Source organism: Cuculus canorus, chromosome 4 (genome assembly GCF_017976375.1).
Source record: "Cuculus canorus isolate bCucCan1 chromosome 4, bCucCan1.pri, whole genome shotgun sequence".
Classification (NCBI taxonomy): domain Eukaryota; kingdom Metazoa; phylum Chordata; class Aves; order Cuculiformes; family Cuculidae; genus Cuculus; species Cuculus canorus.
In genome coordinates, this window is record NC_071404.1 from 33905779 (window position 1) to 33931749 (window position 25971).

The 25971-nt window shown below is 35.9% G+C and overlaps 1 protein-coding gene across 5 annotated transcripts in view; it reads left to right on the plus strand.

The window, feature by feature from the left end:
* FAT1 (FAT atypical cadherin 1) overlaps window positions 1–25971 on the plus strand; it is a 99148-nt gene that overhangs the window by 66221 nt on the left and 6956 nt on the right. For all 5 annotated transcript variants that reach the window (XR_008449605.1, XM_054064959.1, XM_054064958.1 and 2 more), the window contains exons 9-25: window positions 2289–6356; window positions 7000–7196; window positions 8580–8733; window positions 10184–10417; window positions 11397–11786; window positions 13141–13355; window positions 13683–13820; window positions 14131–14274; window positions 16022–16219; window positions 20359–21160; window positions 22089–22220; window positions 22329–22492; window positions 23071–23533; window positions 24006–24159; window positions 24411–24521; window positions 24731–25362; window positions 25564–25701. Coding sequence is in view for 4 of the 5 variants with exons in the window: in XM_054064959.1 (XP_053920934.1) it covers window positions 2289–6356; window positions 7000–7196; window positions 8580–8733; window positions 10184–10417; window positions 11397–11786; window positions 13141–13355; window positions 13683–13820; window positions 14131–14274; window positions 16022–16219; window positions 20359–21160; window positions 22089–22220; window positions 22329–22492; window positions 23071–23533; window positions 24006–24159; window positions 24411–24521; window positions 24731–25362; window positions 25564–25701 (8334 nt within the window). In the remaining variant the exon portion in view is untranslated. The remainder of the gene's footprint in view (window positions 1–2288; window positions 6357–6999; window positions 7197–8579; window positions 8734–10183; window positions 10418–11396; window positions 11787–13140; window positions 13356–13682; window positions 13821–14130; window positions 14275–16021; window positions 16220–20358; window positions 21161–22088; window positions 22221–22328; window positions 22493–23070; window positions 23534–24005; window positions 24160–24410; window positions 24522–24730; window positions 25363–25563; window positions 25702–25971) is intronic.

The following is a 25971-nucleotide window of genomic DNA, read 5'->3' on the forward strand; positions in this document are numbered from 1 at the left end:
TTTTTATCTTATCCTTATAAAATAGTTGGAACATTCTAGTACTAGAAGAAAAAGCTATCTTTAAGCTGTTAAGAGAAGTGTGTTCTTTAGAAGTTGCAGAAGCATTAAATTTAGATCTGAAAAGCATTATTTTTTGATAATGTAAGTGATATTTTGCAGCATAGGCAAAGCAAGTATTTGTTGAAAAGAGTAAGAGGCTTAGACGAGTGTTTTTGTGTTTAGCACAAAGTTAAACAAAGGGGCTCAAAAAAATTTATAAATATCTGTATATGTAATCACTAAATAGTCTGAGTTTTTAAAATGAACTTTCTGATCGATGTAGCAAGGAAGGGGTTGCTTTGCATAGTTCCATCTGGCTGGTTTTAGGTAGTGGGACTGCTACTCTAATTCAGTAAAACAGATAAATTCTTTAATAGCTGGTCAATTTGGTTCAAGGGTTCTTTCAGATGGCAAGCAGGAGAGCATTAGGTGTTATTTTTAGGTGTTTATTTTTAATGTCATGTGAGTTCGAAAAGATACTCGATAACAATGCAATTCAAATGATGGCAATTTTGAATAATATGAAAACAGGATGACATTGACTGAGTTCATTTACCAGGTGGAAGTGAGTTTCGATTCAGTCCATTAAATCTAGATACAAGCATGCCATTACCAAAGTCCTGAACTATTTAGGCATTATGACTGGGAAAAAAGATTATTTAAATTTCATTACCTATGTGCAGTACTACTTTCAACGTAGGAAGTAATTTAAAATAAAAATCCCACTAACAAGCGTAAGAAACCATACATTAAAGAAAACAGCAGGTAAAAAGTTATTTGATTACTGATGCATGCAAAGTGATACACACAATTTTTTTCTTATGACATAAGTTTCTTTGTAAAGCATAGGAATTGTTTACTGTAAATGCTTTTCCTTTTGATATAAAAACATACTTTAATGCTTTATTAAAACAAAGCTGTGACTACAATACTCTCGAGAGGAAGAATTTATTGAAGTGTCTCATAAATTGCTTAAAATGTTATTTGCAGAAATATGACTTTTTCCCTAAGCAGGCACTAATGTCCATGAAGCTGATCTTTTGCTTTTCCCATTTCAGTAGTGCTTGTGAATGGCAAAGCATAACAAGAAAATTAAAAAGTGTATGCATGCTGTCTAGAATGAAGTTACACCCTATTCTCTTCCTTTCTTCTAGCTTTTTGTGGGACTTTCTTAGGTTTGTTTTACAGGACTGATCTGTTGGGTTGTTGAAGCATTATAATTGATGTTCTAAGCATATGGAAGGAACATTCCTTAAATGTTTGCAGTGCCTGCTTAGATTTGTAATGGGATGTTCTAAGAATGCCACTGTGTATAGAGCCTCCACTAAAAAAAACCCAAACAAAAAAATGCAACCCCCCCCGCCCTTGCCTACTTGTGTGCATAACTCAGAAGTGCTTAATGAATTTTTTCCATGCTGACAACATAGCTTTAGTAATGTAATTTTTTTAAGGAAGTAAAATGTTGAATCTTACCATATTTAGTACATGAGCTGAATATTGTATGCAGTGTAGTTCAGCTATGTATTTAAAAATACACAGAAAACAAGGGTTTATCAAATGGCAGCTGGTAATCCTCAGCAGGTAGTATTTTGTTTTTAATACTGTCACCAGGAATAATTTGCATATGCATTAATATGAAGTTAGGAGAGAGCTATTAGTCCAATTCAGAAAGATTAATTTTTAAGCAGTGTTTTGAACAATACTTGCTTAAGCAATTAAGATTCACAAGTGTGAATTTATTAAAATATTTATTTATTTTCAAAGTTATTTTAGGTCTAGTTATTTTGCGTTGCAAAATGTAATTTGTATTCCAATAATGTTAACTTCTGAATATAATTTTCTTTTTGCTTCAGTAGACATTTAAGTTGGCTTGAACATGAACTCAATGACAAAGATAATTTGAAGAAAATACATCATTTATAACATTGAAACTTGCAAAATATTATCTTTTTAAGGTTTTTTAATTGAAAAGAAAACATTTTATTGCAGTTATTTTAAAGGCTTAGATGGCTTTGCTAACTATGTTTTATGCAATGTTTCCACAAATAAGCTTAAAATTAATGCCAATTCTTGATTACAGACAACTTTAGAGAGAAGCTAACAGATGTTTGGTAAACAAACCTAAGAAACTTTTAATATTCTTCGTGTTCTTGCTATGTGTTCATGCTCTTTTAGTATATAGCTAAATAAGTAATTAACCTTTAAGTTTTGTATACCTCTCTTTTAATTACTTTTCTTTCTCTTCACAGGGAATATTGGAAATTCCTTCTTTATAGATCCTATTTTGGGTATGATTAAAATTGCAAAGGAATTGGATCGTAGTAGCCAGGAAGAGTACAACCTGATGGTAAAAGCTACAGACCAAGGAGATCCTCCAATGAGTGAAATGACCTCTGTGCATATATTTGTTACAGTTTCTGATAATGCCTCACCAAAATTCACAGCTAAGGAATATTCAACAGAAATCAGTGAAAGTGCCAACATTGGCAGTTTTGTTGGAATGGTTACAGCATACAGTCAGTCTTCTGTAGCTTATGAAATAAAAGATGGTAATGTAGGTGATGCCTTTGCTATCAACCCGAACTCAGGTGTCATTGTTTCTCAGAGGATACTTGATTTTGAAACTTTGCCTATTTACACTCTAACTATACAAGGAACAAACATGGCTGGCTTGTCCACTAATGCAACAGTTTTGGTACATCTTCGGGATGAGAATGACAACACACCAATTTTTATGCAGGCTGAATATACAGGACTCATCAGTGAATCAGCTTCAATTAACAGTGTGGTTCTGACTGACAAGAATGTCCCATTAGTAATTCGAGCTACAGATGCTGATAAAGAATCTAATGCTTTGCTTGTTTATCAAATTGTTGAACCATCTGTCCGCAAGTATTTTGCCATTGATTCTAGCACTGGTGCCATTCGGACAGTCATGAGTCTGGACTATGAGGAGACAAATATTTTCCGCTTTTCAGTGCAAGTGCATGATATGGGGATACCACGTTTATATGCAGAATATGCAGCTAATGTTACTATTTATGTAATTGACATCAATGATTGCCCTCCTGTGTTTTCAAGAGAGTTGTATGAGATATCCCTTTTGGTTCCAACCTATAAAGGCGTGAAAGTAATCAGCGTAAATGCCACTGATGCTGATTCAGGCGTTTTTTCACAATTAATTTATTCCATTATTGAAGGCAACATTGGAGAAAAATTTTCAATAAACCCTCAGACTGGAGATATAACAGTACAAAATACAACTCAACTAAGAAGCAGATATGAATTAACAGTGAGAGCATCTGACGGCAGATTTGCCAGCACTGCATCTGTAAAAATTAATGTGAAAGAAAGCAAAGCAAGCCAGCTGAAGTTCACACAGAGTTCTTACTCTGCAGTAGTAGAGGAGAATTCCACAGAGGCAAAAACAATAGCTGTTGTTACTGCTATAGGGAATCAAATAAATACGCCTTTGTTTTACCATATTCTAAATCCAGACAGCAGATTTAAAATAAGCCCAACTTCAGGGATCCTTTCAACAACAGGAATTCCATTTGATCGTGAACAGCAAGACTCTTTTGATGTGGTCATAGAAGTGACAGAGGAATATAAACAGTCAGTTGTTGCACACATTGTAGTTAAAGTCACAGTGGAAGATGTAAATGATAATGCTCCATTTTTTGTAAATCTTCCATATTATGCTGTTGTTAAAGTAGACTCTGAAGTAGGCCATGTTATTCAACATGTCACTGCAATAGATAAAGATACAGGCAGAAATGGAGAGGTGCATTACTATCTCAAGGAGCATCATGAACATTTCCAGATTGATCCCACTGGTGAAATCTCTCTGAAGAAGAAGTTTGAACTAGACACACTAAATAAGGAGTATCTGGTCACAGTAGTGGCAAAAGATAGAGGTGACCCTGCTTTTTCTGCTGAAGTTACAGTCCCAATTACAGTTATGAGTAAAGCTATGCCAGTTTTCGAAAAGCCTTTCTACAGTGCAGAGATACCAGAAAACATTCAGCTTCATAGTCCTGTGGTACATGTACAAGCAAACAGCCCGGAAGGACTTAAGGTGTTTTACAGCATCACAGACGGAGATCCTTTCAATCAGTTCACTATCAACTTCAACACTGGAGTTATAAATGTTGTGGCTCCTCTTGACTTTGAGTCTCACCCAGCTTACAAACTGAGTATTCGAGCAACAGACTCCCTAACCGGGGCACATGCTGATGTGTTTGTAGACATAATAGTGGAAGATATCAATGATAATCCTCCTGTGTTTACAGAGCAGTCTTACACTGTGACCCTTTCTGAGGCATCTGTTGTTGGAACATCTGTTGTGCAAGTGAGTGCCACAGATGCCGATTCTGGAACAAACAGGGGCATTTCCTATCACTTGGTTGAGGATAATAGTGAAAGTCATGACTACTTCCACATAGACAGCAGCACTGGACTCATTCTTACAACAAGAACTTTGGACTATGAACAAATTAAACAACACAGGTTACTAATAAGGGCCATAGATGGTGGTATGCTGCCCTTGAGCAGTGATACAGTTGTAACTGTTGATGTAACTGACCTGAATGATAATCCTCCTCTTTTTAACCAATTGCTTTATGAAGCTAAAATTAGTGAACTGGCTCCTCGAGGGCATTTTGTGACTTGCGTGCAAGCCTCAGATGCAGATAGTTTGGATAATGACAAGCTGGAGTACTCCATTCTGACAGGCAATGAACAAAAGAATTTTGTAATAAATAGTAAAACTGGCATTATCACCATCTCAAACCTACGCAGACAGACACTAAAGTCACATTATAATCTTAACATGTCTGTTTCTGATGGTGTCTTCAGAAGCTCAGCCCAAGTCCATATAACTGTAACCAGTGCTAACATGCACAGTCCTGTTTTCAGCCAGAATGAATATGAGGTTGAACTAGCTGAAAATGCTCCATCACATACTTTGGTTACTGAAGTTAAAGCAACAGATGAAGATTCTGGTATATATGGTCAAATCACTTACCATATTGTGAATGACTTTGCCAAAGACAGGTTTTATACAAATGAGAGAGGGCAAATATTTACGTCTGGAAAGCTTGACCGTGAAACACAGGCAGAAAAAGTAATTGCCATTAGCTTAATGGCCAAAGACTCAGGTGGAAAAGTTGCTTTTTGTACGGTTAATGTAATACTTACAGATGACAATGACAATGCTCCTCAATTCCGAGCAACAGAATATGAGGTCAATATTGGATCTGATGTTCCACGGGGGACTTCTGTCATTAAAATCTGGGCATCTGATGCTGATGAGGGTACCAACGCAGATATCACATACACTATTGAAGCGGAGTCCGAAAATGTTAAAGAGAATTTAGAAATTGATGCATTGTCTGGTATAATTACTACAAAAGAAAGCTTAATTGGTTTAGAAAATGAGGTTTTGACCTTCTTGGTTAGAGCAGTGGATGGGGGATCCCCCAAAAAGGAGTCAGTTGTTCCCGTGTATGCTAGAATACTCCCACCAGAAGTGCCTCTTCCAAAATTTTCAGAGCCATTTTATTCTTATATGGTTTCTGAGGACATTCCTATTGGGACTGAGATAGATGTTATCAAAGCAGAGCATAATCAGACTCTAGTATATAGTCTGATTAAAGGGAACACTCCTGAAAGCAACAGAGATGATTTCTTTGTGATTGACCGACATACTGGAGAGTTGAAACTTGAAAAGAATCTCGATCATGAAACAACAAAATGGTACCAGTTCTCAGTTCGAGCACAGTATGCAAATGAAGATTATAATGTTGTTTCCTCAGTAGAGGTTAGCATTCAGGTAAAAGATGCAAATGATAACAAACCAGTGTTTGAGTCCAATCCATATGAAGCATTCGTTGTAGAAAATACGCAAGCTGGAACAAGAGTCATCCAGGTTAAAGCAACTGACTTAGATTCAGGACTCAATGGCCAGGTTACTTACAGCTTGGATCCTTCTCAAGAACTAGACATTCTAGAGACTTTTGCCATGAACATGGAAACTGGCTGGATTACCACTCTCAAAGAACCTGATCATGAGAAACGTGACAAATACAAAATCACAGTGGTTGCATCTGATCGAGGTGAAAAAATTCAACTGTCTTCTACGGCTGTGGTTGAAGTTACTGTTACAGATGTGAATGACAATCCTCCACGCTTTACTGCAGAGATATATAAAGGAACAGTCAGTGAGGATGACCCTCCTGGTGGGGTGATTGCCATCTTGAGTACAACTGATGCCGATACAGAAGAAGCCAATAAACAAGTCTTTTATTACATTACAGGTAAATGATTTTTTGAGTGATATCAGAATAATCATTTCAGTGATCCTAGAATGATGAGAGATATAACTTAATCTTTGAAATCATTGAAAAGTATTTGAAACCATAGAGCTGCAAAGAAAGAATATGCGTTTCTTACTAAGAAGTTAAAAACTTAGGGAGGAAAAAGCGAGTTTTAGAAAACAGGTCTTTGTCTTTGTTACACATATGCCTTGATTAAAGTACTTTCCTACATTTGTTGTTTACTTGTATATCAAATTTTACTTTAAAAATATACTCTACACTTAAATTAGCAATGTAGTTAAAGAATGAATGAGAGAAATTTCACAAAATAATAGACTATTAATTTCCAGTGGAGTATTTTATTGTGGTTTTTTCTTATTTAATATATGTCTTGATATGTTGTCTATAATGTTACACAAATTTCTATATTTATTTTTATTGATTCTATTGGCTGCAGTTAAATTTGTTGTATGAGTGTCTGCTGACTACTCTAGTTGGAAAATGAAGCTGTTTGTCTATAAAGCCACAGAGGGTGGCTGCTTATTTGTATTAACGCTTTTTTTCTCTTTAGCTGTAACTTAATGTTGATAGAGTAATAGTGGCAATGTCTCTCCTTAATTAAATGTTTCTTCTTGTATTGCAGGAGGTGATCCCTTGGGACAGTTTGCTATTGAAAATATACAGAATGAATGGAAAGTTTATGTCAAAAAGCCTCTGGACAGGGAAGAAAAGGATAATTACCTTCTAAATATTACAGCTACTGATGGGACCTTTGCAGCTAAAGCTGTGGTGGAGGTTAAAGTCCTTGATGCTAATGATAATAGCCCTGTTTGTGAAAAGGTAGGCATAATCTTATATCTTCTGTCAGCTGCTTCCATGTATAAAATCTAAATTTTTGCTGAAATTGCTTCTCAGGAGACTGACAACTAGGTATCCCTTTTAGGTTGATGACAGAAATTTGGACTATATCTTAATATTTTATATTGTTTCATGGACAAGTTTCATAAATAACTTGACAATTCATTAATGTAATTTTTATACTCAATAGGTATTTGAAAAGCATAAGGAGAATTGCAGTATGCTTTTCCTGCGTTAATGCATAGTTGTCCAAAAGGAATTGTTTTAAGCTTCAAACGTGATAGTTCATAGGCTCTGTTTTCTGAAGGAAGCAAAGTCTCAGAGAAGGCTATTTACCGTCACTTAGTTGATGTATTTGTGCGTTTCCTGTGATAAGAGAGTTGAAAAGATTAGAATACTGTTCTGCAGTTGCACTCAAAAGCTGCAAAAATCTGTGATGCATAAACATTTTCTTGTTACAAAGCCATCTATTTACCTTACTGGATTTGATAGTCTGCAAAACTGGACATGAAAAATAAAGAATGTAAAAATGCCACAAGGTAGGACCCTGCTATAACTGCCGTACAAGAAAACCCTGGGTTTTCATAGTCAGCAGGTTTTTTTTAACTTTAGTACACTTGGACTTTAGCCATCTTGTTGAACATAGATTTGATGTTATCAAGTGGAAACATTTTCTTGTTCTGAGAAAGTTCAAGTATACAGTGAGCATTTGACTCTTTTTCGTAGTTGATATTTATTTTGGTTACTTGTATATAAATGATCAGTTATATACAGACTAGTGAGTGTCTGGTTTTTAGCTTATTCTCTTTGTTAATATTGGTTTTATAGGGTACAGTCCTTTTAATGTAGTGCGCATGGATGAACCAGGCATGGATGAACTGTAAAGAGTGCTTAGTGCCTTTAAATTCTGAGTGGGTTTTTCTTAGTTTTTATTTAAATTAGAAGCTTTAATTTCATGCCATTAAAAAAAAAGGCAGGTATCAATTTCTTCCAAACTGCATCAGACCTAGGAAAGTTTATTTACCAAAAGAGGAAAAAAATAAAATTATCCAAAATTTGTAACTCGTCTTTTGGGAACGCATTTCATTATCAGTTACAAGTGTTTAGAGATCTTGGCTTTGCAGTGATACTCAGGAGTAGCTATGGTTGCAGTATTAATTGACTTTCTGAATAATCTAATAAATGTGAGGTATTTAATTAGAAAATTGAAAGTTGTTTTTATTTTCAGATATTTCATCCTTTGGTTCACTTCCTGTGCTACCAAACATTTAAACAGAATATCGTCTCATCTGTCATTCCTCCTTTCCTTCCCCTATCCAGTGTTTCATATGTTTAGTCTTTCAATGTCACTTTAAAATGTTGCAGGCTTTATATACAGATTCTGTTCCTGAGGATGCCCTTCCTGGCAAACTGATAATGCAGGTATCTGCTACAGACGCAGATATTCGTTCCAATGCAGAAATCACTTATACACTGCATGGCACAGGAGCAGAAAAATTCAGGCTTATTCCAGACACAGGTAATAATACTTTATACGCTATACAAAATCCCAGTCATCACCTCATTTTATAAAATGTCTTACTATTACATTAAGATGTAAATGTTAGTACTTTAAGCTTTGCATTAAGATTTCGTTTATTATATCACCATTTAAAGTGTAAGTTCCTACCACACAAATACAAAAAGTATATTGAATAGAAATCAGGGGGAAGAGGCAAGTATTTTAATATTTGAGGAACTAAAGAGTAAGTAGATAATTGCCAGAAACTTCTATGCTGAAATGACTGGAGTAAAACTATCCTATAAATTTTGTGCTTTTTTAATAGTCATTATAGTAGTAGCAATAATGGTTTATAGCTGAAAATATCTTCATTCATATTCTCTTTGCCATCATTTAGTTTGGCATATTAAATGGGATGAGGTTAGATGGAGCAACAGATTCCCTGGAGCAACAAATTCCCTTTCCATAGTAAACACCAAAAGTGCCTCTGGTTTTATAGGAAGCATTATATAAATGACATTAACTTTAAACGTGCCTGACTTTGGTTTTCATGGCATTTGTGTCTTCTGGATTATAATATAAGTCAAAGCTAATACCAAAATCCTGTGCTCTGCAGGCTGCAGTAAACAAGCAGTAGAAAGGGAGTAGTAAACAATATAGAAAAATTTGAGATAAATACAAAGATTTAGTGGAAATACAGAAAAGGGGATTAGAATACTTCAATAGCAAAAGAAATTAGAAAGATCTTATTTCATGGGATTCTTTTACTCTGAATGTCACCTGTGTGCTGTGCTTAGCATGTCATTACATAAATTCAGAATTGGCAGGGCTAGAATACTTACAAACAATATCTCAGAGTACTTTTTTGAGTTGGTCAAAAGGAGGAAATGGCTATGTATTGTGCCTGTTACTGTGTTTTCTGTCACATTGGAAAGTATGTGTTATATTTCTAAAGCTTTGTCTGTAGCAATAATTTCTATTTGACAGTGTGACTAACTCTCTTTATTATAATGTTAGAGGAGAGTCAGCTCAATATCTATGCAAAGAACACAACTAAGTAGCCCAGGAATCCATATGTGAATTTTACCTTGCATTCTATTAAAGCCACAGTACTAATATTTTAATTTTTTTTACGCAAAAGCACATGGATTTGTTTATGTGTACATGTTCTTTCTTTTTCTGCACCATCAGGTAGTTTAGCTAATTTCTATTTCAGGGGCATTTGGAAAAAAAGGCAGAGGGTTTTAGTGCTTTAATCTTTTAAAGAAAAGACAAGTCACTGCCACGCTTTGCCTGAAGTGCAGCGCATCAGCGCAGTGCAGCTTTTGACTTAGCTACTAGTGAAATTGCCATCAAAAAGAAAATTGTTGTTTAGTTTTTCTGAGTACAAAGATTTTAGAGGAAAACATGTTAGGGATACTTAAGTGTTGCAACTTATATCAGTTTGTGTATGTTACTCTGTTTGTAGGTGAACTGAAGACATTAATGCCGCTTGATCGTGAGCAGCAAGCAGTTTATTACCTTCTAGTGAAAGCCACAGATGGAGGAGGAAGATTTTGCCAAGCTAGTATTATTCTAACTCTGGAAGATGTGAATGATAATGCCCCAGAATTTACAGCTGATCCTTACTCCATTACAGTATTTGAAAACACAGAGCCTAAAACCCTTTTGACGAGAGTGCAGGCAACAGATGCAGATGCAGGTATGAATTCTTTGACCAATACATTTGCCATGGTTTCAAAGTTACTGTAATGTTTATTTAGTCTTATCCTGTGAGCTGATAAATCTTTTCAGTAGAACTCACAGATGTTCAATACCACTCAGGATTAGACTTCTGAAAGATATATTTAGGTGTACTAAATCATATAACACCCGACTTCCATGTATGAGAGCTAGGAAAACATCCCTTTTTGTCTCTGCAAAAATGAGAGAGAGCTTTAGTGTGATAAGCTATTCATGTTATAGGTTAGGTCCCTCCTATTACTCGTGGTGTAAGTAAAAGGTATATCAAGCCATGCAGATGTTCATGCGAATGAACGCTTGTGCGCTCACAGATTTTTTTGAATGTATGCTTCTCGGGCTAGCTGTTGGTGATCATACGATAAAGAGAAACCTTGTCAATTGTAGCTTTCTGTATATGCTACCCTGTTAAGATTTTTGCTGTCTCTTTATCTTCACTTATATACTTAGCCCAAAATCTTACGAGTTTTTTGTTTGTTTTATAAAGTTTGCCAGAAATTATGTTCCTGTTGGGACATGATTCTTAAATAGACTTACTGGTGTTAAGTCTAGGTATTTGATGCACCCTAACTCTCCCATATCCTCCTGTGTTATTTATAAGCCTGACATGCAGATACTGTTGTTATAAAGTTATGATTAGATTATATTACTAATTGTTTTGTATTAGCTAGTACTGTGACTGAAGGAGAACCGTGCTTTATAGGGTTTTTTTTTGTGAAGAAAATCGATGCAATGGAACGCTAGCTTAATTTTTTAAAATCAGATTACATTTTGTTTGAAATCATTCTATTCACAAGAGCCTTCAATATTTGCTGAAATTTACTTTAACATGAGTGATAATATTTAGCATGCATGTTTTATTTCTGTTGCTATCAGATCTGCTATTATGGTGGTTTATTTTAATTGTTTCTTCATACTCTGCAATTGTTTTCAAAATGCAGGGATGAACCGTAAAATCCATTATTCCCTGGTAAACTCTGCAGAGGGCCAGTTCTCTATTGATGAATTGTCTGGAATCATTCGTTTGGAGAAGCCTTTGGATCGGGAATTACAAGCTGTGTACACTCTAACTTTGAAGGCTACGGATGAAGGTTTACCTAGACGACTGTCTTCAACAAGTAGTCTTATAGTTTCTGTTTTAGATATAAATGATAATCCACCTGTATTTGAGCATAGGGAGTATAGTGCAAGTGTATCGGAGGCCATTTTGGTTGGAACTGAAGTTCTCCAGATTTCTGCTGCAAGCAGGGACATTGAAGCCAATGCTGAAATCACATACTCAATAGTCAGTGGGAACGAACATGGAAAGTTCAGCATCGATTCAACAACAGGTAACAGATTACAACTGTGAATATACTTTAGGCTAACCAAGCACAATGCCATACTGTGTTTTACAGTAATTCAGCCGAATAGTTTACGTATAATCTGTGTGCATCATCTTGGCTGTAAAGGAGTGCTACTGTCTGTTCACCCATTTTGATAACGTGCTTATTAGGGAAAGGCAGCACAATGTAGAATAGGAACTTTATTTATTGCTGCATTTTTTTGTTATTTGGGTTAGATTCACTTAGCTGGCAAGCGTAAGGGTTTCCTAGCCAGAGTATTCCCCACCCCTGGGGCTGAGGGGGTGGAAAGACGTAGATCTCTAATGATAGAAGCATATAAATGTTATATAATCAGAATGAGTGGCTAGACTTGTTAAAAGAAAGATCAGAAATTAAATTGATTGGGAAAACTAGTTATTGGTCCACAAAGATAGTAGTTCTAGAGAAGTTTCATATGGCATTAAAGAGAGGTCGGAGTATTCCGAGCAATCATAATAACCGGTGTAACAGTGGAGATTCTAGGCATGCATGTTAAGTCAGATTTGGTCTCAGGAAGCATTTAGGTTCCGTGGAGAATTTTTCCCTGTTAGTGACAATTCTTTGATAGAAATCTATATACACCTCAATTTTAGTTTTGTTTTCTTATGTAGCTCTTTTTCTGGATTAATTTCTGGTAACATTTGGCCTTGTTTAAATAAGATTTGTACCCAAAAGTTGGTAGTATTAATTGAAATTATAATTCTTCCAGATGATTGTTCCAGTGTGAATGTTGGTACTATGGTGTAGAAGTACTTTGCTGGTTTGATTTCTTCACATAAAAGAGGAAAAAGGTTCCAGTAAAACACTTCAGGAAGACTTTCAGCAGGAAATCAACATGTATCTTAGGGACTGCACTATTTTAACTAGTCTGTTAAAAATTCACACTTAAACTCAGATATTTTTATCAGTCAAAATTCATGGTCAAACCCTTCTCTTACTATTTCTGCATATTCCATGCCTGACTTTAATGTTGGTTGCTGGAGAAGTCACATTAAAGGTCATTTAATATTTTTAGTTAATTTTAATTACATTTTCCAAAATTTAATTACATTTTCCAAAATGTACTTTCTTTTTTTTATTTTTCATTTTTTTGATTACAAAATGTGAGCCAGATTGTTTTAAAGTGCAAGTCTCTTGTGGTAATGGCATGAAAAAATCACCTTTTTACTTTTACATGTAAAGCTTGATTATTTCACTGTGTAGCTGAGTCATCAAGCCATAAAAAAGCTAAATATTAGTCAGACTAAAATCAAAAGTTGCAATATACAGTACTACAGCAATAGCAGAGTTTGTTTGAGATTTGGGTTTTTTTCTTCCCTAGGAGCCATTTTCATCATTGAGAGCTTGGATTATGAAAGTTCTCACGAGTACTACTTGACAGTGGAAGCCACAGATGGTGGCACACCTTCATTAAGTGATGTTGTAACAGTGAATATTAATGTAACAGATATTAATGACAATGCTCCGATGTTTAGCCAGGACACTTACACTGCAGTAATCAGTGAAGATGCCATGCTTGAACAATCGGTCATTACAGTAAGTATTGTTGGGTTTTTGCTTTGAAATACCCTGTCAGAACAATCATTCTTCAGTCGTAAAGGAATAGATATTGTTTTGAAGATGGACATAAATGAATAGATAAGTTTGCCACTGAATGAATTGAAAACTTATTTTGAAAAAGTTTCAGAACAAAGGACTTGGGGTGCTATGGGAAAGTACGTGGTATTTTGTGATGTATTTGTGTTCTTCTCATGAGAAAATGACTTAATTTTTAGAAGAAATTCAGTAAACTTAAGGATGAGTTTATCTGGCAGGTGATAGAGTATTTTGACCTGTTTTAAATAAGACTCTAATGTTCCTTAGGTTATGGCAGATGATGCCGATGGACCTTCAAACAGTCACATTCACTATGCAATTATAGATGGCAATCAGGGAAATCCTTTTACAATTGACCCTACGAGGGGCGAAATAAAAGTGACTAAACCTCTAGACAGAGAAAAGGTAAGTTTTTGATGCTTTTTGAGCAGCTGGGGTTAATTTAGCTACACTTAATTGATGACCACCATTTTTCTTAACTATATTTTTAAATCATCATTTCATGTTCCAAAGTTCTTATATCTGTAATTAAGAGAAAGCACCTGTTTATGTCAGCACTTTTGGGGGGCAAGGAGGCAGATAGAGGATTAAATACATGAAGGCAAGCTTTACTGGGAGCTTGCACTGAAATATTTTTCTTTAAACAAAAGCTGTGTTTGTTACTTTTTGCTCGTTAGTGAATGTTAGATGTCTTTTTTTTTTTATTATTTCTTAGATTTCAGGATACACCTTGACAGTTCAAGCTTCAGATAATGGAAACCCACCTAGACTTAACACAACTACTGTTAATATTGATGTTTCTGATGTAAATGACAATCCTCCAGTATTCTCAAAAGGAAACTATAGTGTTATCATTCAGGTAATATAAGTACAGATGGTGAAGTTTTAGTAATCATTAATATTATTTGCATGTTAATTTGACTTGAAAAATTCTGCAAGATATGATAAACCTAATGCTTCGATTTTATTTTTTCTGTATTTTTAATAATATAAGGTTGTCGGTGAGACTGCTTACCAGAGTGTTAAGGGTTACAAAAGTCACTTTATGCAGTCTATTTGAGTGTGTTCTTCATTTCATGTGCACTTTGTTTGTGTATATATATTATACGTTGTATTTATAACATTCTTAGCATCATACAAATAAGTCAAAACACATGATAATTTTGCGATTTCTTTTTCATATTAGAGTTACTGCTTAGAAAAAGATACTTTAAGCACCTTTTACTGTGAAGCAAGTGTTGTGCTTTGTGGCACATAGTCCAAGACTTGATTCCTGTTTGCTTTCTGTGAGATCAGAAGCATTTAAAACAGGAGTAGTGTTTCATGTTGCTCCATATCAGTCCTTGACTAATTTTTCACCTTAGGATGTTAGTAGTTGGTTTAATTCTCAAATGGCTGATATGTACTTGCCTGATTCAGAAAATTCTGCTAAAGCAAAGATAGCAGAGGCAGTGTCTGTAGTTCTTGTCTTCCTTGATCCAACAGAAAATAAGTGGAAGGGAACAAATGAATTGCTTTAAGACCTTTATACTAGTAATGTGAGCTCAATCCCTTGGGTCCTTTTGCTGTTGCTGTTCCCTGGCCTTGTACAATAGAGAAGTGTGGATCAGGCAATGTTATCTTGTACACTGTGCCATCCTCACATACCACTTCTGTTTGAGACCATGTACATGATTTGTAAAGCTGGCTTCCTAAAAGAGGACAAAGTGATTCATCTCTACCCAACATATAAAGAGTATTTAAGTAAGGTGTCCTGGATTATTTTAAAAAAAAAAAAAAAAAAAAACAAAAAAAAAACCCCACAAAACTCAGCAATTCTGTGTGTTTGTGTGGGAGACAGGTATTTTGCTTTCCCCAAGTGCAATCTTTCTGGAAGCAAACGAAAATTTATGTGTCTCATAAAACCGTAGACTAGAGAGCCAATGATTCCCTTACTCAACTCCCTTACTCCCTTACTCAGCCAATGTAATGTTTCCCTTACTCAACTAAAAGGGAAAACCTCATGTTTTATAGTTCATTCATATCAGCGCTAGTGCCTTTTGTGTGTGTATATCAGATACATGATAAACCAAAATGTGTGAAGTATGAAACCTCAGGCATCCACTGGATGCAAACTTGAAGGGGTTTTATGATGCAAATTTTAAATTCTGGATTTCGTATTTTAACTGGATTGTGGCTGGTAGCAGCCACTACTCTAGTCAGAACTAATTAGGGACGCAAGGGTCAGAAGGGGGTGTATGTTTTTCTAGTCCTCCCAACAGAGGCATTTGATTATTTCTCAACAGGTTTTTTAACTAAATTTTACAGTAATCTTAATTCAGAACAAAAGTGGAAAATACAAAGTTTCAAGGCTGAGCTACTTTTAAAAATATAAAATAAACTTTAAAAATGCAATGTTAGCAAATGTACTGCCTTTTTTCTTTTACTATTTGCATCATTATTCTCAGAAGGTAGTTTTCCTTAAACAATACCTTCATTCTGATTTCTTATACTGATTAACTGATTTGATACTACTTTGAAATTTTGTTGTTGTGAAAAAGAAATCAATGTTGGTCTAGTGTGCTCAATTTTGACAAAATCAATGTGATTGTACTACACATATATAGGAAAACAAGCCTATTGGATTTAGCGTGCTACAGCTAGTGGTGACAGACAAGGATTCATCTCACAATGGCCCTCCTTTTCTCTTCACCATTCTGAGTGGAAATGATGAGAACACTTTTCAGATTAACCAGCAGGGAGTTCTGACAACAACTGCTGCACTGAATCGCAAAGTGAGGGATCACTATTTACTTCATGTTAAGGTAGGAAGCACTACCTCTAGCTTTTTTGTATTACAAGTATTGAGTTAACTTTTCCCACTCGTGCCCAATCTACCACTTTTTCCTGCCTACCCCTTGTCTTCCTGTTACAAGATCCTGACATGCCACGTAGTCATTTGAGGCGTGTCCCACGTTTTTAACATCTTCCAAGACAAAGCCTGTTGATTTAAATGGAAATCTGCGCAAGCGTAACAGTAAGCTTAATTGAACTCGTGGTAGAGGTAAGTTGTAAGTAAAATGGTAACTGGGTGAATGGTCTTCATAAACCCTTTGCCTTTCACGTGGAATGCTGGAAAAGCCAGCAGAGGACAGGTTCCTTGAGCCTCTTACTACTGGCTGCACACTTCCTCTTGCCTCCATCACCTTGACCTTTAAAGCTGTGAGCTGGACTACACTGATGCAACGGAAACAGATATTGAAAGTTGCACATCATGGCAGTAGTGATATATTTTTCTGTGGCAATTGAAAATATCTTTTATAAGTTTGGAAAACCAGGTCAGCGGAGCTTTGTCATAGCATTGAAACTTGCAATGCAGTACTTGAAGGGATCTCAGAACCTTGGAGTGGGAAAATACAGCATAAACCTCAAAAATTACCCTGAAATGCTATAATATATGCCTTTGTTGTGGAAAAAGACCAGATCATATTGAAAAATCCAGGTTACATTAACACAGCGAATTTCTCTAAAATACGTTTTTGTAATCTATTGTAAGAAAAGTTCAAACCAATTTTTCTAATCTTTTCCAGTCCTTTTTAATTCAGGTGTAAATTAAGGAGTTGTGAACAGAGGGCTTAAAATTGGTAGGCTAAAAATAACTGACCTTAATTCTTAAACTTCATTTCCAGATTTGTTTTAAGAAAAATTCTTACTTCTATTTTCACATGAGGAATTTCTTTCAGTCTCCAAATTATTCTCATCTAATATTGCAGACAATTTCTAAGTAAACATGCACTTAGCTAAGTTTTAGAGCAGTATTGTCTGCATCAGTGTATATTGAATTTTGTCGACATTGTGGTAAGTATTTACACAAAGTCTATTTCTTTTCTTTGGGGAAATTAAAAAAAATCCCACAGGCATTGTCATTTACTGCTTGAGTCACTAGAAATGTTATCAGGAGCCATCAGTGTAAGAAACAGCATAGATAAAGGCCTCCATTTAAATATAGTTTAGTTTCGGGTCTAAGAATTGAGATAAAAAGGGGGCAGGGAGGTATATCATTCCTCTGTTAGCCATTTTTTTCTCAATAGTGATCTACTAATTAGTGGTAGAACTGATTAGCCTTCAAGGTACCTAAGCAATGGCTCTGTTGTCCTTCCTAGACTGGACTTTGTCGTAATTCCCTAACATACTTTCCTAGTTCTATACCAGTTCCTCAAAATTACTTTTTTGTTTAGGGAAGAAGAACCAGCACTGTTTTTCCTGTATATGCAGTCAGTGTAATACAGGATTCATATGTTTTATTTTGTTTTCTCTAAGCAGTAACAAATTTCTGTTTATTTAGCTTCTAAAATATATTCCTATGAATACATGCACAAGCAGTTGTCTGTTCTGTGTAAGTTACAGTGTCTTACCTTTGGACCTTCCTAATGTGCCTGCCTTAAGTATGAGGTGCTTATCTAGCACGTTCTTCTGTGTGAAATCACAGAATTCTTTCATTTCCCAGCCTCTTCCGAGCCTGTAGAATGTTTGTAAACAGCCTGTCAGTACTTCAGCTGTCTTCTTTAGCACAGCACTTAAAAAGTGCCTTTTCTCTAAGGAATGAATACAGGCTATTTTAATAGCATCTAGTAGCTAAACAAGTGTCTTGAAATAAATATACTGATTGGAACAAAGTCTTCTCAGAGAGAGTAAATCATTAAAGCAGTACATACAAATGTGCATTTTTTGTGTTCGCTTCTACCCAATCTCAGTATTTTGGATCCATCTAATTCCTTAATTTACAAGTTACCTGCCTGGGTTCTGGAAATGTGTCACTGTCTTTTAAGTGCCGTTTATCATCATATATTATGATAACTTTTTTTAAATAGACACAGTGCTATAATTTGCTATTATCTTCTCCTTAGTGAGTCACTATACGTGACTATGAAGACATCTAAAACTAGGATTTCCATATCACAAGACTTCAGTTCCAATGATGTACACAAAAATAGATACATGACTTACGTGGAAAAATACTCTTCTCCTGTTAATTTAAAAGAAAGATTTTTCAAAGGTTGTAGAAAGGCATCTTCTGAAGTTTACGCTGTCTTTAATTTCTGCACTTTCAACTTGCAGCTCACAAGTTAATGGCTGTGTGTGATCTCTTGATACTTGTTTTTGGTTTTTTAATTGACCTTCACTGTTGTGCTTTTCAGTATTGACAGCTTTTACCTTAGCTGCTTTCTGAATGGATTGCTAAAGCAGTTGTCTGACATTAAAGGCATGCTTGGGGAAAAAAAAATAAAGACCAACAAAACACCCCCAAACCAATCCACAAACAACTCCTCCCACACACACAACATGTACCCACTCTGACAAAAAACTTTACTTAACATGAGCCTTTCTTTTACTTTCTATCGTTTTAATAGAAATAAGATTTTTTGCCCGACAGCCACCTACATGTGCATGCCACTCACATTTGCTTTCCCTCTCTCCAAAGGAAACAGATTACCCATTAATAAATGTCTCATAGCATTAGTGCGTGAAATCTTCAGCTATGAGTCATACAGGCCTTTGTGCCACACTCTGAAGTCTTTAGTTTAAAACCATAGCAGATTTTAAATATCTGCACTAATGAAAAATCCTGGGGCTCTTCTTTCCTACTTGCTGTCCCTTTGTTATCATTTTGCTGGCCTGTTTGTTTTAAGCCCTTTCTTACTTCCCTTGGAGATTTCTCCTGTAGCTAAACTGTCTGCTTTGTCTTGTTTCCAGGTAGAAACCTAAGCAAAACAAAACTTTGCCATCTTGAGCTCATTCTCTCTCCTTATTTATATTTGGGCAGCCTAGAGGGCAGGTTTCTAGTCATGCCTGTCTTTTGGATTTGAGGGACGAGAGCATGTAGTTCTGTGAGATGTGAATTACCTTTTAAACATTATATAATTATGTGCATATCCACAGGTAATCTTGTGCCTGGAGTTTTTCCTCTTTTGCTTAAAGTTGTATGAAAATCAAAAGCAGCTTTTCTGCGTAGATCTTCAGAGTGTACCAACTACCTGTAGTCATTATAAAATTATCGTAAAGCCTTTTGAACAATGCAGGATATCTTCTGCCTTCTGAGCCCTCTGTATCCCCTCTGTCATTTCACATCTGTCCAATTATTCTTTGCCCATTTCTTTAATCTCACTTTCAGTAACTGGGAAAGAGCTCTGGGAAAAAGGCAGATGGAAAAGAAGAACTGAGAAATAGAAAGAAGGAAAGAAAGTAAACCCAAGGGAATGCTTTTTCTCGATTTTCTACTCTTCTTTTGTCCCTTCTTCATGCAACAGGATATGCTTTTGTCAAAAAGAGGGTGAAGGACAGGGGATGTGATGTTTAAAAAGGCTTTAACATTTAATTAGGTTGATTCTGTTAAAGATACTTTAATTGCCTGAAGCAAATAGCACTATGAGTGTGGTGTTTTTTTCTCTCCATGATCAGAAATCATGAAACGTTAATGTTCTACATATATTGTTTTCCTTCTGAAGTACTTTTTGGCATCCTGCATTTAGGAGGTAGTCTTGAAGACAATCTAATAACTGTGGTGATGCATGTTGTAAATTTCTAGTGCATTATTCATTTCAAATTTGTAATGTGTTTCCATGCTAGAAATCAAAAAGGTTCAAGCACCACCTGCTGTCTAAAATCAGCTACTGTGCATTGCTAGAAGTGTCACTGACTTCCTAGCATTTCCAGGTATTAAGATCACTGTAGGCTTTTAATCTTGGAAGAAGGGAAAACAAGTTTGTGTGTGCCTGCTTATATAAGCTTTTCAATTTTTCAATATTAACTTTTATGTCAGGGCATGTGTTAGAAAATTTCATAATGCATCTTCCTGAAACCTTTTTTTGTTATCAGAAAAATACAACTCTACTGCATACAGTACAAATATACAGTAGAATTTGAGATAAAGCAAAAACCTAACTCTATCCTTATTTTCCTTTAGGTGGCAGATAATGGAAAACCACCGTTGTCATCTTTGACTTACATTGATATTAGAATTATTGAGGAAAGTATTTATTCTCCAGCAATTCTGCCTCTAGAAATCTTTATCACAGCCTTTGGGGAAGAATATTCAGGTGGTGTCATTGGAAAAATTCATGCAACTGATCAAGATGTTTATGATACTTTGACATACAGTCTGGACCCCAGAATGGAATCCCTGTTCTCCGTTTCTAGTACTGGTGGCAAATTAATAGCACATAAACGGTTAGATGTAGGACAGTACCTCCTAAATGTCACTGTTACAGATGGAAAATTTACAACTTCAGCTGATATTACTGTACACATCAGACAAATCACTCAAGATTTACTAAATCACAGCATTGCAATACGCTTTGCAAACCTTGCCCCTGAAGAATTCATTGGTGATTACTGGCGCAATTTCCAAAGAGCTTTAAGAAACATCTTGGGCGTGAGGAGAAATGATATCCAGATTGTTAGTTTGCAGCCGTCTGATCCTCCTTCAAACCTTGATGTCCTCCTGCATATAGAAAAGTCTGGTAGCTCTCAGCACACGACAAGAATTTTGCTCCACAAAATAAACTCTTCTGTGCCTGACCTAGAGGAGATTTTAGGTGTCCGGATAATTGGTATTTTCCATAAGCTTTGCGCAGGCCTAGATTGTCCTTTGAAATTTTGTGAAGAAAAAGTAACAGTGGATGAGAACGTGATGTCAACCCACAGCACAGCCAGGTTGAGTTTTGTCACTCCCCGTCATCACAGAACAGCAGTTTGTCTTTGTAAAGGTAAGAAAAGCAGTAAGGAAAACAGTATCCTTAAAAAGATTGTACTGGTTTTGAACAGCTATAATCCACAGGGGAAAATTAAGATTAAGAATGTCCTCTAACCCTCACTGCAACATTGGCCTAATTTTATTCAGAGTAAGGAGTAAGCCTTTCTTTTCTTGTTACCTCATTTTAAGACTTGACATAATATAAGTTTATGGGAGGGAATTTTTTTTATAGTTACACCTTCTGCCATTTTATGAAAGAAGTTCCTTTTTATTTTTTTGCCTGTGCTAAACTGCCAGCCATTTTCAGTCTTCTGTGCACAAAGGTAAGATCTTGCAAAGTACCTAAATACTTCCTGGTTTCTGCTTAGAGGATTAACCCACAGAGCTTCCAAACCTGGCTGGGAATGACAGGGTGAACTGGGAAATGAAGATTCATTAAGATACCTACAAGTATGCAAATTTATAACCAAAGAGTAATTCATCTTTAGCTCTGAGGAAAACAACATTGTGTTTTAAAATCACGATTTAACATTGCTGAGTGCACTCGCACATCTTAACTAAATATTGAAAGCCCATTCCTTTTCCATTTCAAATACAGACTTGCTCTTTTGCTGTCCCCAGTGCACTCTGTCCATTTTTATTATCTACATGTTCTTTATTGTGTATGGTAGTAATTGTAAACTTCAATCCACAACATAAGTTACTGAATTGTACTAATTGAAATGTTTGAATAATCAAGATAACTATGAAAATCAACCACTGTATATGCCATTTATCTAGTCTATGTTTGTGCCAGTCATGTCCCACAGCTGTTGCTACAGTTCCTTGTCTGATAGTTAGGAATATCATTCGGGTTGTTTTCAGCTACTATGCTTATTTTGTGAAAAGGGACACTTACCATTAGAACCAACAGAGGACAAATAATATATTTTGTCTTACAGATGGGAAATGCCCCATAGTGAATAATGTGTGTGAAGGGAACCCATGTCCTGAAGGTACTGAATGTTTAGGAGATCCAAAGGACGGAAAATACACCTGTGTTTGCCAGGACAGCAAAGCTGGACAGTGTCCTGGTAAGAAATAAACTCAAAAAATCTCTATGTAAAACCATATTACTTTCCAAATATAAATTTTATTCCAGTCCTGTGTTAACACATTTTATGCTTTTCTGTATTCCTAAGCATCATCTGGCTCTGCTGTGACATTTACTGGAAGCAGCTATGTGAAATACCGTCTCATGGAAAATGAAAACAAAGAGGAAATGAAGCTGACAATGAGACTTAGAACTTACTCTGCTCATGCAGTTGTTATGTATGCTCGAGGAACAGACTACAGTATCTTAGAGGTATATTAAAATCTCACAGGGCATATCTCCTCTTTTCTTCTTACCTTCTTCTTAACTATTTTTTTGTGACAAATCAAGATTGACTTATAACATCTCTATAGAATTGTTAAAATCGAGAATTGCCTTCAAAGTAGTGTGTTATACATCCAGGTGACCAGCTTGTACAGAAATTTTTTATGTGTAAAAGGAATTAGTTTTCTTTAATGTTTTTAAAATTAAAAAAAAAAACCACCCTTGAGTTATCTGTTTTAAATAATTTTAAATTTATTTGCTTATAATACTCATTAAGTCCATATAGAAAAAGTCACATAAAGCACAAGATGAAAGGTCTTGAAGCGTTGTAATCTTGATGACTGTGACTTCTTTACTAGAGGAAAAAATGTACAAAGTATATATATTAACTAAAGAACCATATAGAATGAATCACAATCACCACTGTAATACAGTGTTATTAAACTGCCTTTATGAACATCACCATCATTCTGTCTCTCCAACAAACATAAACTTTTATAGGCATCAGTATTTTATAGTCTACAAGCATGCTGACCATTTGGTGATGTTGTGCCTCTCCTTTGTAGATTCACCATGGAAGACTGCAATATAAATTTGATTGTGGCAGTGGGCCTGGGATTGTTTCTGTTCAGAGCATTCAGATTAACGATGGCCAGTGGCATTCAGTATCTCTTGAAGTGGACGGAAACTACGCACGACTTGTTCTGGATAGGGTGCATACCGCATCTGGTACTGCTCCTGGTACACTTAGGACGCTAAACCTGGATAATCATGTGTTTTTTGGTGGTCATATTCGGCAGCAAGGTACAAGACATGGTAGGAGTCCTCAGGTGAGCAATGGTTTCAGAGGCTGTATGGATTCTGTTGTACTCAATGGACAAGAGCTGCCTCTAAACAATAAGCCACGAAACTATGCACACATGGAAGAATCTGTTGATGTGATTCCTGGATGCTCACTGCCTACCACAGAAGGTTGTTCAAGCAGCCCATGTCAGAATGGAGGCATCTGCAATGCACTATCAAACGGAGGTAAGCTGTGATATATTCTGCTGTTAGTTTTCAAAACAACTTTTCTGCTTCTCTGCCTTGAAGGACAAAACAAATTTGTGAATAATTCTTGCTTCCCCAGAGAGTTGTAGAAGGCTGGTTGTTGAGCAGGTAGGAAGGCTGTGTTCTGGGCTAAATTCCTTGGGGTATGATTTAGACAAAGTGCATCAGATGAAGTGGGAATTTAACCTGTAGTCTCTCTTCTTAACTGCCTACTTTAGAGTCTTTAAATATTCTGAAATCATTGTGACAAGTTTGAATTTTGTGAGAGAACTGGAAGTTATCCTTCAGTCATATTCAAGACAAACCTTACACTTAAACTTCAGTTCATTTTTGATAAATATTTCTGTTTCTTACCATCCTCTCTCTTCAAAGAGGTAGGTGTGCAGGGAGGATTTATCTTAAATCTAGTAAAACCATGTGTCCGTTTCAAAAAGACTGTATTTGATTTCAGGTTACTATTGCAAGTGTGCACCTTTGTTTATGGGAACTCACTGTGATGTAAATGTAAACCCGTGTGCTTCCAACCCCTGCCTTTATGGTGGTACTTGCATCCCGGTCAGTGATGATTTTGTCTGCCAGTGCCGAGGACAATACACAGGGCAAAGGTATGTTTCTGTGGCTTATTGTACCAACAAACCTCTTATAGAATAGGCTATAAATTTAATACTTCTTTCGGTTACCTTTTGTATCTGTTCCCTCCTTAAAGCTCAGACTTTAAAACCCACTGGATTTAGTTGAAGTTAATGCCAGCTCCTATGTTACAGTGCTGAATCCCACACTATATACTCACTCACAGTAAGGTAATGGCTCGTTTGTGCTTTCTCTCTGCCACGTTTGGGTTTTTTTGCCTTTGCAGGTGCCAGTTGGGTCCATATTGCAAAGACAATCCTTGTAAAAACAGTGGAAAGTGCATTGACAGTTTGGATGGACCCGTTTGTGAGTGTGAAGCAGGCTTTCGTGGAGAAAGGTAGGTAGTGTTTCATATATATTGAATTTTTAACAGTATTACTTAACAGTTCAAACTGGTTGAAATCTGAAATGTTAATAAAATAGCGAATTGCTTCGTAGTGTACAGTACAGAACATTAAACAGACCTAAAATTGTGGAGAACTAGGAAACTACAACAGAGACTACTGATGTAAACTAACCATCATTGCTCTTCTCTTTTTCTGATAGGTGCCTGACTGATGTTGATGAGTGTGTAGAAAACCCCTGTCTTAATGGTGCCCTTTGTGAAAACACTTACGGTTCTTATCATTGCAATTGTAGCCGTGGATTTGGAGGAAAACACTGCACAGACATTGTTCTTAACAAATATGTTTCAACATCTTGGAATATTAGCTTAGCCGAAGTGATTGGGATTATTGTTTTCATCGCAGGAATATTCTTGTTAGTTGTCATTTTTGTTGTTTGCCGCAAAGTGGTCAGTAGAAAGAAGAAGCACCAGCCAGAACCTGAAGACAAGCAACTGGGAACTACAACAGCTTTCTTGCAAAGACCTTATTTTGATGCAAAATTGAATAAGAACATCTATTCTGACATCCCACCACAGGTTCCTGTTCGTCCCATTTCATACACCCCAAGCATTCCAAGCGACTCTAGGAACAATCTTGACAGGAATTCTTTTGAGGGGTCTGCTATCCCTGAACACCCGGAGTTTAGTACTTTTAACCCAGATTCTGTACATGGTCACCGGAAAGCTGTAGCTGTTTGCAGTGTTGCACCAAATTTGCCACCTCCACCTCCCTCCAACTCTCCTTCGGACAGTGATTCAATACAGAAACCCAGCTGGGATTTTGACTATGACAGTAAGAAATTGTTCTTATTTTATTACTTTTCTGGTAAAGGTGTGTGCTTGTAAAATGCTAATGTGAATGCAAAATCGCTGTGCCTATTGCTTTTACTAGGCTTTGAGTCTGGTTGGGCTTCATGCTCTACTAAGTTTTGTAAAAATCTGTAGATTTCAGTCTTAAATTTTCTTGTGTCTCACTTGAAACATTTTCTTTCAGCTAAAGTGGTCGATCTTGACCCTTGTCTTTCGAAAAAGCCCCTGGATGAAAAGAACTCTTATCCTTATAGTGCTAGAGAAAGCATGTCTGAGGTCCAGTCTCTCAGCTCCTTCCAGTCTGAATCATGTGATGACAACGGTATGTAAAATACAATCATTCTGTACTGCCATTTACATTCATTTGTTCTGTCTGTATCTCTCAGTATCAATAGGACTTATATATATTGAATATATATTAAATAGTAACTTATTTAATATATATTTGTATTTACTCTTATTATTTTTTTAAAGTATTTTGCTGATCTTAAATCTCATGTTAATTATTTTACCTTAAAATTACATATATTCATTCTGTTGTTAGAATATTAACAATGAAAATGCAGCACAAGGTGTTCAGAGCCTTGTCTTT